Consider the following 14,252-nt stretch of genomic DNA (forward strand, 5'->3'; position numbering starts at 1 on the left):
TATCTTTGCTGATGGTGTCACCGGTGATACAATTTTTCCAAAGGAGCTGTCAATTGGCTTGGTGTCATGGCATTTCTGTATCTTCCTCCCTTCTGCTAGTGATGGTCTAAAATTTGGGGTCCAACAGAGGTGAGGCAAAGAACCTCACCTCCCCACTGGCACCAAGGCCAAATTTGGGGGCCAACAGAGGTGAGGCAAAGAACCTCACCCCCCCACTGGTGCATAGGCCTATCCACAAGTATGGCTGTATGCTGGACTGCTAGTCAGTGACGGGTATGATCCAATTGCAGTGGTACCAACCTAAGACAGGAGGCTGAGGCCTAGAGGTCAGCTCATCCGATGACGAGTAAGGACAATATGTTGAACTGGACAACCTAACAGGCACGGTCCCTAAGCCACATTGCTTGTTGTTTAATTAATCAGAAGTGGGGAGATGCTGAGAGCCATAGCCAAGTAGGAATGACATGGCATTTTTGGCTAAGGTGACCCTGCTCAGGGATTAGGGTGGCTCCAGGTTTAGGGTGGATCCTGCTAGATTAGGGTGGCTCCAGGTTTAGGGTGGATCCTGCTGGATTAGGGTGGCTCCAGGTTTAGGGTGGATCCTGCTGGGAATAGGGCGTATCCTGCTGCCTCAGGCGCCCTTCTTGAGTTCCCATTGAGTTCTTGCGGGGTTCTGAGAGAATTGGTACGCAGGGCCCGGTGAAGGGAGTGTATTTTCCCAGCAGAGCCCGGTGAAGGGAGCGTATTTTCCCAGAACGTGCGTGTAGAGCCGGTGAGAGTTGGGAATAAAGAGTTGCTGTTTGAATCTACAAGGCGGTGTGGTGGCTAGGTTATTTTGTGCCCAGCCAGACTGCGGCAAGAACTGTCTCTTTACATGGTCTTTACCTCCTTATACATTCCCCACCAAGGCCTTGCCCAATTCTGAGAGAAGCAGCAACAAACATAGTGTGATAGAAATATCACTATTTCTCAGAAGTATACCCTAGTGACTAATAGCAGGAGCTTTGGGCCAGGTAGTCCTCAGTCTGAATCTTGCTCCATTTATACCAAATATCACTAGAGAAGCTGATTCTAGATTGTTTCATAATAGTGTTCTATGGAATAAATGAGATAATGCATAGAAAGTGTAAAGCACAGGGTTTGGTAATAAACTACCATTTATTGGGTACTTACTCTTCTTGTGTGGACAATTTTCCATCATTGTAAAATTCAATCTTTCTCATTTTCTATAGAGTGACTAGGGAAGTGCCTTTATAACATGTCTATTCTGATTTAGGAAGCCTGGCACTTCCTTTCTGTTATAACATGTCTATTATGATTTAGGAAGCCTGGCACTTCCTTTCTGTTCCATTAAAATTGTCATTTTAACTATGATTTATTCATCTGACCTTTCCTTAGTGCTATCCTAGGTTTTAGCTCTATTTTATAAAGTATTTCTGCTTATTATCTACAATAACTGTTAAAAAGAAGTTGTCAAAAGATAATGTGTCAAACACTACTCACCCCAGGTCTCCATCCAGATTTTCGAATACTTCACCTCCAACAGTTTCATTGTCTGGATTCAAACAGATTTCTATCATATTATACAGTGCATTTTGGCCCCACTCACTATCTTTCCGAGCTTTATTAAAATGTCGAAGGGCATCATTTGGTTCTCCAGTAAACCTTATTAGATGTTAAAAACAAAATCTTATTTTAATCACTGACTATAAAATTCAGAGTATTTGTCTGGTAAATAAAACTATTAGCATATTTTAAAATGTAACTTTAATACCAAAAAACTCATTCTACTTTATCTACAATGAGAAAAAAACTACCATGTAGAATTTATTTTGCCAGTAGACTTACCAAAGATACAGTCCTTTACAGTACTGAAATCCTGGTTCCAGTTTTGCTCTAGAGTTACATTTCTCAGCCATTACAAAGAACCTTGGAACATCTTCAAGTTTTCCACATCTTCTTAGGAGATCAATCAAACGAGAAAAAGTCATATAATTATCTAGAAACAAAAAAATACTTCAAATAAGGATAATATTTTCTAACTTTTATTCTGATGGTTATTATCCTACTTTATTAATGTTTGATTAATATGAAATGTAATTTAAATAAAAGTAAAGTAATAAAGTAAAGGTGCTATAATCCCTAAAGAAACTATACTTCCAACTGGTTGATCTATCAAATGACATAAGTTGAGCTGGGCTGATCATAATAAAAGAATGATCTAAATAGGGACATCTAAAAAAATGTTTATTTATTTTTATTTACTTTTCAATTGTTCTAGAGAACAAAAGCCTTAGAGAAATAATTTTTGTAGTACTCTAGACACTTAATTCTGAAATTCAGGAGGACTAATTTGACCCCATAAGGCAACTCAACTATCCATTTCTAAAACTCTCTTGCCTACTCACTACAGCTGGGAAACAGGTAAGAAATAAGAAACAGTCTACTATGCCAATTCTGAAAACATTTGTGGTAGACAATTAGAAATTTTACTCAAGACTTTAATATGTATATGTATCAAACATATCAGAAACTAGTTTACCATACAACCTAACGTCTAAAGACATATTTTAATTCTATCTCCTTTTACGAAAAAATAATTTACTTTTTCGTTTCAGGTATAATTTTCTGGCAGGTTCCTATAAAGGCATTTCCTCCCAATCTCATATAGTTCTCTTTTATTTATTATTAAATAATCTAATAAATGTTTTATTAGTTTTATTTATTTACATTTATTAGATGGACACTTTAAAAAATAAGAACAATTTAGAAAATACAGAGAATGCAGAAGAGAATACAGAGAAAACAAATCACTTATATTCCCACAAGATAGAAATTATCACATTCTTGTGCACTAAATTTCATATATTTGTAAAAATAAACCTATAAATATTTAAATTTACATTTATACAAAATTATTCTTTGCTTACATATCTACAAAATTTGACACTTGGGAATTTGATTTTGATTCAAAATTATATAGTAAAATTTCTCAACTGTCATTAAATAGTTTTGAAAGACATGACTTCAATGACTGCAAAACAGTCTATTTTATTAATAACACACATTTTATTTATTTCTTTAAAGCTGAGATTTTTAGGTGTTTGAGAGTGCTCAAGTTTCAGTTAGCACAGGCCTCATTTTAGGCAATTTGTAAAAACCCTTGTATAAGGTATTTGGTCACTTGGAGTAAGTCCCTAGGATTAAAACAGAAACAGATATAAAAAGCAATTTATCCTTGATTCTACTTCCCCAAACAAGAGAAGATACAAGATAATTCAGCAAGTCACTTCTGATCCAAAATGTAGGGCATACAGATACCACAGCAGCATTATTTGCAAGAGTTGAAACACAAAAAAATCACACAGACTGTAAAAATTTACATAAAATTTTGTATTTTTAATAACTTGGTATTTTACAGTCTTTCACTGATCCATTCAACCAGTAAACATTAACTTTATACCGTATATGTGACTGGCATTGTGTCTGACACAGGGAATATAAGATGAATGTGTGATTCTTGCAAAGTCTGAAAATAAATGGAGAAGACAGTATCTATGTACATATTTTTAGCAAGATAACTGTGCAAGATAACTGTACATGATAAAGAGGAATGATAATGGCATTCAGGATTAGGGTGACCAACTTACCACAGTTTGCCTGGAACTTTCCTTTATCATGGAAAGTCCTGAATCTAGGAAACCACAATACGTGGTCATCCTACTCAGCAACCATTATGCATCTGCTAATGCAAGTGGTGGCCCTGGAATGCCAGGTGTTTTCTCCAAGAGGAATACATTTTAGATTATGTGTTGAGAAAGACAGAATAAATAGAAAGATCAGTAAAGTAGAGAAAAGGAAATGGGGTGTGGAGAGAGGGAGGACTGCTAGGATAAGGGTAAGTATTGGGGACTTAACTGGAACAAATTATATTCTATGCATGTATAACTATGTCAAAGTGAACCCTAATGTATTGTATAACTATTATGAACCAATACAAAAATAAAATAAACGATAACAACAAAAAAGAATAAGGGAGGCAAAATACGATATTGGCAAAAGGACAAATCCACACAGACTTGGAAGTATAATTGCACATCATTTGGTATAGTAGGAGTACAAAATCTTCACATTAAATTTACAAATAATTGATTTTATATGTGATTATAAACAGTCCCAAACAGCCAGTCCACTATGCCAATTTATGCTGATGCCAAATAACAGAAACTTAGGTGAGAGAAACCCCCAGGGCACATGATAATGTCTTTAAATCTTATAAAACTATAACATATGAGGAAAATATTGATAAGAACAGCTTAAGAATATTCACAAGGAAATAGAGATGCTCCAAAGAAACAAGGTGAGATCATTCACTCAAAGGAAATACTGTGGAATGGGAACTGCTTGCAAGAGATCAAAATACTATGTGTATTTCCATTCGATGTCAGCTCAGAGAAGGAAAACAAAACAGTGTCAAGATTTAAGGTAGAAATAGCAGGAAAGAAAAGAAGACAGGCCTGTAGGAAAGGGAGGTTTGGGTAAGGTGGGTGGGAGAATACTGATTAATTTAAAGTGGGGTGATGTCCAGGTATGGCTATATGCTGGTTAGGAAAAAAAATGATGGTGGAAGGAGCAAGAGAGGGGGCTGCAGGAGCAGAGCCCTTTGGCAGGTGAGGGGCAGTGTCCAGTGTATACAGGGAAAAGCTAGTGGTAAGTGGGATCACAATCTGGCAATGACACGAACTAGATAATGGGTCGATTTGGTGACAGGGAATGGAGCTCTTTTCTAGTAGGTTATATATCAAGTATGTGTCAAGGTTTTTAGATGAAGGTAAGGAATGAGGAAAAGGTGTTGGGAGGTTAAGCGAAACAGAAGAATTCATGAAAAGTAGCCAAAAGCGGGTGAATTCATTAGAGAGACACAGTAGGAGTACCCGACTGACCACTTAAGATTTGTGGTCACTATTGAGACCATTTCAGTGTTGCATTTTCCTCACGGCCATTTCAACTACTCAAGACCACATATGGAATAATCAGAGTCAGATTCAATCGGGGTGGCTGTTTTTCCAAGAGTTTATCAGCTAAGAGGAGAAAAGAGAAAGAAGTTTGACTGCATCAGAAAAATATATGGTCGATGATTAAATACCTGGTTTGCGTTCTAAAAGCTGCTGTAAATGAAACACTGCTTGTTCATAGTCCTGTTTTCTGAACATGAGATCAGCCATCATCTATAAAGATAAAGTTCATTCTAAAAACATTGCCATATTTTTCACAAAGCATATTCTTCTAAGACTGAAAACTAAGAAAATACCTATGAAAACTATAAGGAAGGATAAAGTTTTACAAAAACTTTTCATTTTTGAAGTTCAAGTATGCCTTGAGCAGACTGGCTTGAAAAATCAGTACAACATGAGTTAATCAAGGACGCAAAACAGATTGCTCTGTTCACAAAACTGTATTTTTAGCATAAAATATGTTTCAAGTGGTGGTTTCAAAAACAGAAATGGAAGGGAATGAAGTATTCTATGTACTATTGTAGGAAATATGCCTCACAGGAGTTGGCTAAAATGACAATGAAAAGATTAAAAACAAGACAAAAGAAAGCAAAACTTAAGTCATAAATATCTCAAAGAAAGGTAAACCAAGGAAGATGAATGTAGATTTTCTAATTGTGTTTCAAAAGGGAAATAACTTGTATTCTTTTTAGTTACAACAATAACTTTGAATAAACCTCACAAAACATTATCCATGCAGCTATTTGCTCACAATATTTCAACCCAGGTGAAAATAAGAAAGAAAAGCCAAATTTTATTTAAACCGGACCAACCTAAAATGATACATAAAGTTTTTATTTCTGTAATTTCAAATGTTTCACTGAAACTCTTAAATTAATCCAGTATGTCTAAGTAAGTACTTGAAAGTTTTAGCAAATTGTAGCTTTATAAAGAAAAAAAAACCCCGAAAACCATGTAGCTTTACTATATGAACTGCCTGGCTAAGCATTCCCTTAGGCATAAAGAAATATTATCTCAAGTTATGAACCAGGTTTGCTGTCATGCTTATAAATATGATGCTAATGGTTCTTGGTCTTTATTAGTTAAAAGTACTTATGTTAGAAATGTTATTTCTTCCAAAGCCAACATGACCAGGCCTTCCCATCTAGTAATATTTTATGGGGTAAAATTTGAGACTTCCAATTGGAATTTAAAACTCAATTCTCTTCACATGGAAATCTCTTAGACTGACCGTTGTAGCAGCTTCGTTGTCCTGGTCATTCTGCAGCAGTAGTGCACACTGCCTCATGCAGGCATCAGGGTCACCTTGGGCTCGGTATAATCGTGCCAGCTCCAACATTATCTAGAAAGCAAAAGGGAAGAGTAGTCAGAAATTGGTTTTGGGATAAAAAGTAAATGAGGAAAAGTTTGGATGAGATTGAACTCTAATTGATCAAAGGTTATTGCAATAAAAATGCTAAGCATGGTAGACTAGGAAAACTATGGCAATTCCATATCTATTTTGTCTTCTGAAAACAAAACAAAACAAAAAATAGATAACAACTCACTTAAAAAGTAGAGAGAGAAAAGGTATCCTGAAAAGAACACTGCCCTTAAAATTAGGAGACAGGTTTCTAGTTCCAGAGTCTCTGACAAAATTAAGTTCAGTCCCTTTTATTTATTTCAACCTGCTTTCTTATTTGCGAAATAAAAAGGTTTCAATCAGATAATCTCTAAGGTATGCTTCTGAGTTACAACTATGCTTCCACTTCTTTTTACTAACCACTCAAAAATATATCTGCTGTTTGGTTTATGCCTTACAAAAGGTGAATTATACCAGTTTTCACAATGTGCCACTGAGGTCATAGATTTATTCTGATCATTTTTGTATCCTTAGCACTAATATGCAATCCTAATACAGATGTGTACAATAGCTATTTAGTAAACTGAATTGAATCACCTAGGTGCAGATATTTATTTGTGACTAAGCAACTATTTTATAGTGATTATTAAAATATAAATGAATATTAAAGATAATGAACTTGCAGGTTTGCTTTATATGACTTGTTCCATTATAATTTTTAGACTCTAATATTTTAAAAGTATCGTGTATTTTGAAAGTTTTCTAGAAATAAAATTATTTTTTAACTTGTTTTTCATTATATTTCTTTTGAAATCTTTTAAAATAAGCTAGTAAGAATTTTATGTTTGAGAAAATTAGATGACATCTGTAATAAAAGGAACTTAAAATTTTATAAAGGTACTGACCTTGCTATCTGTTTCACAATGAACCAGAGCCTCTCTATAAAACTTAATTGCTTTTTCAGGGTCTCGCTGAGCTACAGAATGTTTTGCAATCTCTGCACAAATTTCAGCTGCTAAATGTTTCTGTGCAGGAACTGCATCTGGCTGTTCCATCTGAACACGTTTTAGTACCCGAGCTTGTAGTTCTCGAGCCTAGGAAGGAAAAATAAGGATAAAAAGCAACTTTTAAAAAAAAGAACCAAGAAAGGAAATGAAAAAATTTTCAACAGCTCACACACAGTATAATTTTATAGAAGATTTATTCAGGCATTATTGGCCTTTGATCTAACAAAGCCTAATCCAAAGAAAATGTCTTATTAAGATCTCAAACATGCCCTTGTTTGTATATGATCCAGCATGTACATAACCTTTTGAAGAAAGTGCTATAAAATTACTGAATCTTCTCCATGTTATAAGGATTCGTAAAGGAAGCTCATTAAAATGGAAATGCAATCATGAAATGAATACTTGGAAAAGATACCTAGATGTTATTATTAAATAATTTAAAATTTTAAATGCTAATAGAATTAATAAAATAGTAAGTATCTGAAATTAAATCAAATATTGGCAGATTTTAGGTAACAAGTACATTTACATACATTTTTGACAGAAGGTGAATTAGTACAATCTTTTGGGGCTTCCCTCCAGTGAAATACACCAACACCATAAAACTAACCAGGCTGCTGAATTTAGCTGTTCCACTCTCTGGCAAGGTAACCATTGTAAAGAAAAATGATCTGTTTTATTTTTTGTAAAAGTAAAACAAAGGATATATAACACTAATAACAAAAAAAGAAGGCCCAAACCCTGGAACACCTTAAATGCCCAATTAATTGATGGTATATGTAAATACAGTCCTATACAATGCATAGAAATGTTAAAAGGAGGTGGTGGCTTTTCTTTGGGTAAGAATATCAAATAGACTGCTTAACTGGAGGAATATCTGCTTTTCCACCCATACATCTGGTTTTTGGTACACTCAGAGTTTCCTAAATTAAATGAATGAGAACTATGGCTTAGGCCTTTACAAATAAAATTTAACCTTGAGCTACAGAAAATCATTCATAATGTATTCACTGAAAAAATAGCAAATGCCTATCATGTGCCATACATTAGTCTACACAGAGTACCTTTCAAGGAACTCCTGTCAATATACTGGCTGACAATCAGTATTTGATGAATAAAGTTTAAAGCAGGACTTTTTTCTAAGCTGTAAGTTCAGTGGGTCATAATAGCACTATTTTGGACATAAAAAAAGGATTAGAAAATGTGACTGTAAACAGCATGTGGTAAAAATTAATACTGTTTCATAAAATGTTTTTTCTTGTGTTCAAGAAAGATTATTGCTAACTTTTACAATTATCTGTTACAATAACCATGTTAGCACTGATTGTCAACATTTGCTTTTCCTTTCCTCTGTTTTATAATATATACATTTTTATAATTCCTTCAAGCACTTAGAAGGAAGTATAGAGATAAGATGTTTCATAATCTTTATCATCATAATATGGTTGCTAACAGCCTACGTATTAAGAGACCTCTGAGGGAGGTCAAGTGAAATCTGAAAAATTACTTCTCAATTTTCTCTGTTTTAATAGCTTTATTTTATATATCTTAATAAAGACCACCTCAAAATAAAACATATCAATTAAAGAATATCATATTACTTTTCAAATGATGAATACAAAACTATAAAAATATTGGAAGAATATTAAGTGAAAAATAAAGCAAATGTAATCTGCACATAGTAATTACAACTATGTAGTTAAGTACATATAAAATTATAAAGTAATACAATTGGTAATGTTTTATGTCATAGCGTTCATTTATTTCTGATTTATTTAGATTTTTATTTTCATAGAAAATTTAGTAAATGCATTCTCCCTCTATAATTGTTCCTAGAATTAAAGAGTTAAAATAATCTGTGATTTTCTTTCAGGTCTCACCACAGGTTTTAGATGGTTCCCATGATCTTGCCTCTTGATACTCACATCCTTTATAATGTCTTACCCTGTGTGCAGGTGGGGCACAGAACTTGTTTGTAACCAAGAAAATGTGACAAATGTAACAGGATGTCACTTCCATGATTATGGTATATTATATAAGACTCTGTCTTGCTAGTCGACTGGCCCTAGAGATTTTTTCCCTTGATGGCCTTTAAGTAACCAGATGCCCATCAGGCAAGGAGCTAAAGATTTCTAGAATCTAAGGGTAGATGTGAGCTGACAGTAAACAGCAGCGGGAGCCTTCAATCTTAACTGCCTTGGGGAAATGAATTCTGCTCACAGCCTATGTCAGTATGGAAACAGATTCTTACCCTGATTAGTCTCCAGAACCACACCTGGCCAATAACATAACTGATGCCGTTCAGAATCTAGGTCTACTGTGTCTAGACCTCTGGCACCCAGAAGATGTGAGGATAATAAACGGGAACATTGTTTTCATCCACTATATTTGAGGTAATTTGTTATATAGTACAGAATACTTACATGGTTTACTATGAGGCAAGCATTCTAGGGTCATAAAACACAGAATCATACCCCCACACCCAGAAATTCTAATTTTAACAAGAAGACTAATACATAATTACAGCAAATTATGAAAAGCTTTATGGATGGGGAATATATAATAGGAGACCCAATCTGTCTTGAGGTCATATGAGACTTGAAGACTAACTAGTAGTTACAATCTGGTTGAGTTTGAGAGAAAGAAAGGGAATGAGGAAACGGGATGTGGTCCTTGCAGTAGGAATTCCATGTGAAGGAAAGAAGAGACTACTACAGCTTGAATAAAGAATTAGGAAAAAAAAAAAAAAATGGAAATGGCTGGAAAGACCCAGAGAATTTACAACAGGTAAGCCTATTAAATAATTTATATTTTATTTTAAAGGCAATGAGATGCAACTATTACATCTTTATAGGCAAAGGAGTGACTGGATAAGGTTTGCCTTTGAGAACTATCACTGGGTATCATTATGAAGAAGTAAGTAGAGTGAACCAAGATGGGAAGAGGTAGGTGGTCAATTAAGAGGCTACTGCATTAGTCTGGGCAAAAGACAGTGGCTGATGGGGCTAAAAGATAACAGTGAGGGCCAAAGCAATCTGGTCACTTCAGATATCCGAAGTCTACAGAAAGTAGAATTTCTAAGATTTCAGATTTTCCTAAATTCACTAGTTCTGCCACTGCCAAAAATATTTAACAACAATGCAAAAATACTCAATGGAACTGCCAAGGTACACAAGGTGGAGAACGAAGCTGAAAAAATGGGTGCTAACTAAATTAATACAAAATATTAAAAATTTTGATTGTACTTAACAGGCTTCTGTTTGAATTTTACCTTAAGATTTGTCTTCTTCTTTTTTTTTTTTTTTTATCATAATGCCCACCATATTGTAATTGGGAAGCATCTTATGGCTCTTTAAATTTTATTAAAGATGAGTAATCCCTGCATATTGCATAGAAACTTCAAAAACTACCTAAAAGTTTGGCTTGTTGGTATTGTATGGCCATGGTATGATGTTCGTCCTTTTGTCTTTTATATTTTTTTTTTCTTTAAATTGCTTGATGTATCCATTCGTACAACATAGGGACTTTCTCAACCAGGGTGGTTAGGACTAATTATATTCATAAAGGGTTGAAATAAGCATGTGGCTATTTCAAATAACTTGGCTTTGTCACTTCAAAAATATTATAAAATTTAAGTTTACCAAAGTCATACTTTCTTTGTAGCTACTGGTAGTTGATCTAAAGTTAGAAAATGTATCTATAATATGATTCAGAAAACGAGAATTAAAAGATCCTGACAAGTAAGGATGTTAACATTGTTGAGGATTATACGTTTTAATGAGATTCTAGCTTAGATGGGTATCACAGATATCTAATAGTCCAAGCTCTTGATTTGTTCCCACCAGAACAATAAGTCTTTAGACATTGCCAGTGAAACAGATTCTTTCTCACACTCATACACACATATCACTGTTAGCTAAACATTTGACAGACTATGTGAATAAGGAAGAACTCTTCTAGATATAAGAGAATCAAGTCCAAAGGTGATAAGTAGTATGGTATCCTATAAGTCTTACAGGATTTGTAATGACATGCTCTAAGTTCTTTTATAAGCTCTTCTACCAAGCAACTGCATAATCTTGGGCAAATATTCTCTGTGGGCTTCTTCCTCATTTGGAAAATAAGGAAAGTATCCATTTATAAGGGGAAGAGGTGGTAAATGGTTTATGAAAATATAGGAATTGACATACATAGACAGACAGATATCTATCTATATTTGAGGATTGAATCCTGGGGCATTTTACTATTGAGCTGCATCTCTAGTCCTTTCAATTTTTAAATTTTGAGACAAGCTCTCATTAAATGGCTGAGTCGTACCTTGAATTTGCAATCCTTCTGTCTTAGTTTACCTGTTGGCATAATTGCAACCATCTTCCTTTCCCCCACTCCCACTTTATGAATGTTGTTCTTATTCTCAAGAAATAGAAACTAGCCAGAGATAAAACCTACTGGTTTGGAGACATGCCAGTCACTCTATGTTCTCTCACTGAGAGATAGGAGATAACTTACCAGCCCCTGAGATGGGGACGTACTGGTTTCCCTGTTCTCTCCTTGAGAAGATAAAGGGACACGCTGGTTTCTCTGTTCCTCCTTCTGAGAAATAGGAAAACTGCCTGTCCTTGTCCCCATGAAACAAACTTGCCTTCCACAAGATCAGGGGATGCTTAGTACGTCAGTCAAGACTAAACCTGCCCCTAACCCATGGCCAGGAGTCTAGCCTATAAGAGGTAACATTTAAGGCGGAGTTGCTGCTGCTCTCCCTAGTTTGCTGCTACTATCCCTCTTTCTGTGCAGAGCAGCCTTGTCAGGCTCCTGACAATTAACCCACTTCTTATCCCAGGTGTGTGTTGGATCAGTGCTGTACCACTTTTCTTTCATTCCCAAATTGCTGAGATTACAGGGCTGTGCCTGTAATGCCTGGCAGAATGAAGAGCTATTAAAGGCTATAAGCATTCAAGGAAGACTCTAAGGGTGAGATATGCAAATTACATCTCTCTGGTGTGATATAATGGAAGGCATCCATGTCCTCTACATGGCTTCTACTCTTGGTTTCTTATTTATCAGGTAACCCATTCATCATTTCTGGTGTACTTTCAGAAACCGAATGAGGTTGAGGTCACTGAGAATGTCATCTGCTCAATAAATGTCAAGTTATAAGTTGGTATTACTTCCTGAGAGCTTTGCCATTACACATCAATGACCAGCTCAGTGTTTCAAGACTCCATGGGTATGAATAAACTCTAAACATACACTAAGGTAACTACAACATACCACTATGAGGACCTTACTAAATAGAAAGCTTGCATTCCTGAGGTGAAACTGCTTTGTTCTCATTGTTGGGTTATTCTGGGTTCCTATACAAGGCAGTGAAATGTGTACCAGCAATGACTGGTTTTGTAAAATTTTATATCTCATTGTAATAGTTCTAAAGATAACATACAGGAATATGTTCTAAATATCTAATATTTAGGGAAGACAGGTGAAATACAAAAGGAAATAAGAGGGAATGTAAAAATTTAAAACGTCAAAAAGAAAACAAATCTTAAGATGATATACACAAATCCAAATGTAACCCCTATTTATATTGATTACGTAGTCAATAATCAAGTCTACTGAAGTAAGCAAAAAATATTGTAATGAAAAAATTAAAAGATTAAAATTGTCAGAATAGATTTAAAAAAATTAAGTGCTGGTAGATCTTCAACATAAGACATAGACACTTGAAAGTAAAAAAAAATAAATAAAAAGGTATACCATGGAAACTGCAACCAAAATAAAGCCAGAGTAGTTCTATTAATAACAAAGGAGTGTAAGAAACATTACAAGTACTACAGAAGGCCATTTTATAATTACAAAGAGACTGATTTACCAGGGGGTTATCACAATTATTAACCTTGATCATCAGATACATGTCTTCTAAAGAAAGAATGCAAAAATAAATACGACTGAGAAAGAAAAATCTACAATCACACTGAAGGATTCAACATCTCATAACAGCAAATTATACAGGCAGGCCAGAAGCAAGCAAACAGTAACAATCAGCCCTCAGAACAGAGAACATTTGAACAAATAATTGATGAACAAACTCTCTGACCTTCTAAGCACTTAGTAATGCCAGAAACACATTATTTCAAATCCAAATGGACCTTTACCAAAATTGATTACAACATAGGACATAAAGTAAGCTTCAAATAATTTCCAAGGATTAAATGTTTCAAAGCATGTCTTTTTATAAAATTATAAATCAATATTAAAAAGATTATAAGAAAACCAGAATTGCTCAGAAATTGAACGCTACAGTTTTAAATAATCCCTGGAACCAAGAAGTGATCAAAATAGAAATGAGGAAATATTGTGAACTAGAAAATTATAATAAACTATCGAGATATTAGCTAAAGCAGTGCCTAGAGAAATTCACTACTTTAAATGAATAAGAAAAAAGCAAAGACTAAACTCTATTACCTAGTCTGCTATTTTGAGAAGCAAGAAAAAGATAAGCAAAGCAAACCCAAAGAAGTAGAAGAAACTAATGAGTAAAGATGAAAAATTTAATGAAGCCAAAAAGGCAAAAGTTGATTCGTTATTGTATTAAGAAGAATAAACCCTTAGCATAATTAATTACTAAAATAAAAAGAAAATAAAACTAGTATCAAAACTGTAAAAAAGGACATTTTTATAGTATTTGTAGGTTTTCAAATGGTAAGGAGAGATAATGAACAAATTTATGTTGATATATTTGACAATTTAATGGAATTAAAACATGACTTAAAAAATATAAACACTCTAGGGGCTGGGGCTATAGCTCAGTTGGTAGAGTGCTCACCTTGCATGCACAAGGTCCTAGGTTCAATCCCCAGCACCACCACAAAAAAAAAAAAAAAAAAAAAA

At 34.5% G+C, this 14,252-nt stretch overlaps 2 protein-coding genes across 8 annotated transcripts in view; both read right to left on the reverse strand.

The window, feature by feature from the left end:
• LOC107136895 (sodium channel protein type 1 subunit alpha) overlaps positions 1 to 14,252 on the reverse strand; it is a 939,664-nt gene that overhangs the window by 719,894 nt on the left and 205,518 nt on the right. The gene's annotated exons all lie outside the window — the stretch shown is intronic.
• The window catches only part of Ttc21b (tetratricopeptide repeat domain 21B), a 67,333-nt gene that overhangs the window by 16,466 nt on the left and 36,615 nt on the right, over positions 1 to 14,252 (reverse strand). For all 3 annotated transcript variants that reach the window (XM_048812411.1, XM_015478938.2, XM_048812410.1), the window contains 5 exons: positions 7,263 to 7,451; positions 6,247 to 6,357; positions 5,147 to 5,228; positions 1,849 to 1,999; positions 1,504 to 1,665 (listed from right to left, as the gene is read on the reverse strand). In XM_048812411.1, the coding sequence (XP_048668368.1) occupies positions 1,504 to 1,665; positions 1,849 to 1,999; positions 5,147 to 5,228; positions 6,247 to 6,357; positions 7,263 to 7,451 (695 nt within the window). The remainder of the gene's footprint in view (positions 1 to 1,503; positions 1,666 to 1,848; positions 2,000 to 5,146; positions 5,229 to 6,246; positions 6,358 to 7,262; positions 7,452 to 14,252) is intronic.

This window comes from Marmota marmota, unplaced genomic scaffold, assembly GCF_001458135.2.
Source record: "Marmota marmota marmota unplaced genomic scaffold, marMar, whole genome shotgun sequence".
In the NCBI taxonomy this organism is placed as follows: Eukaryota; Metazoa; Chordata; class Mammalia; order Rodentia; family Sciuridae; genus Marmota; species Marmota marmota.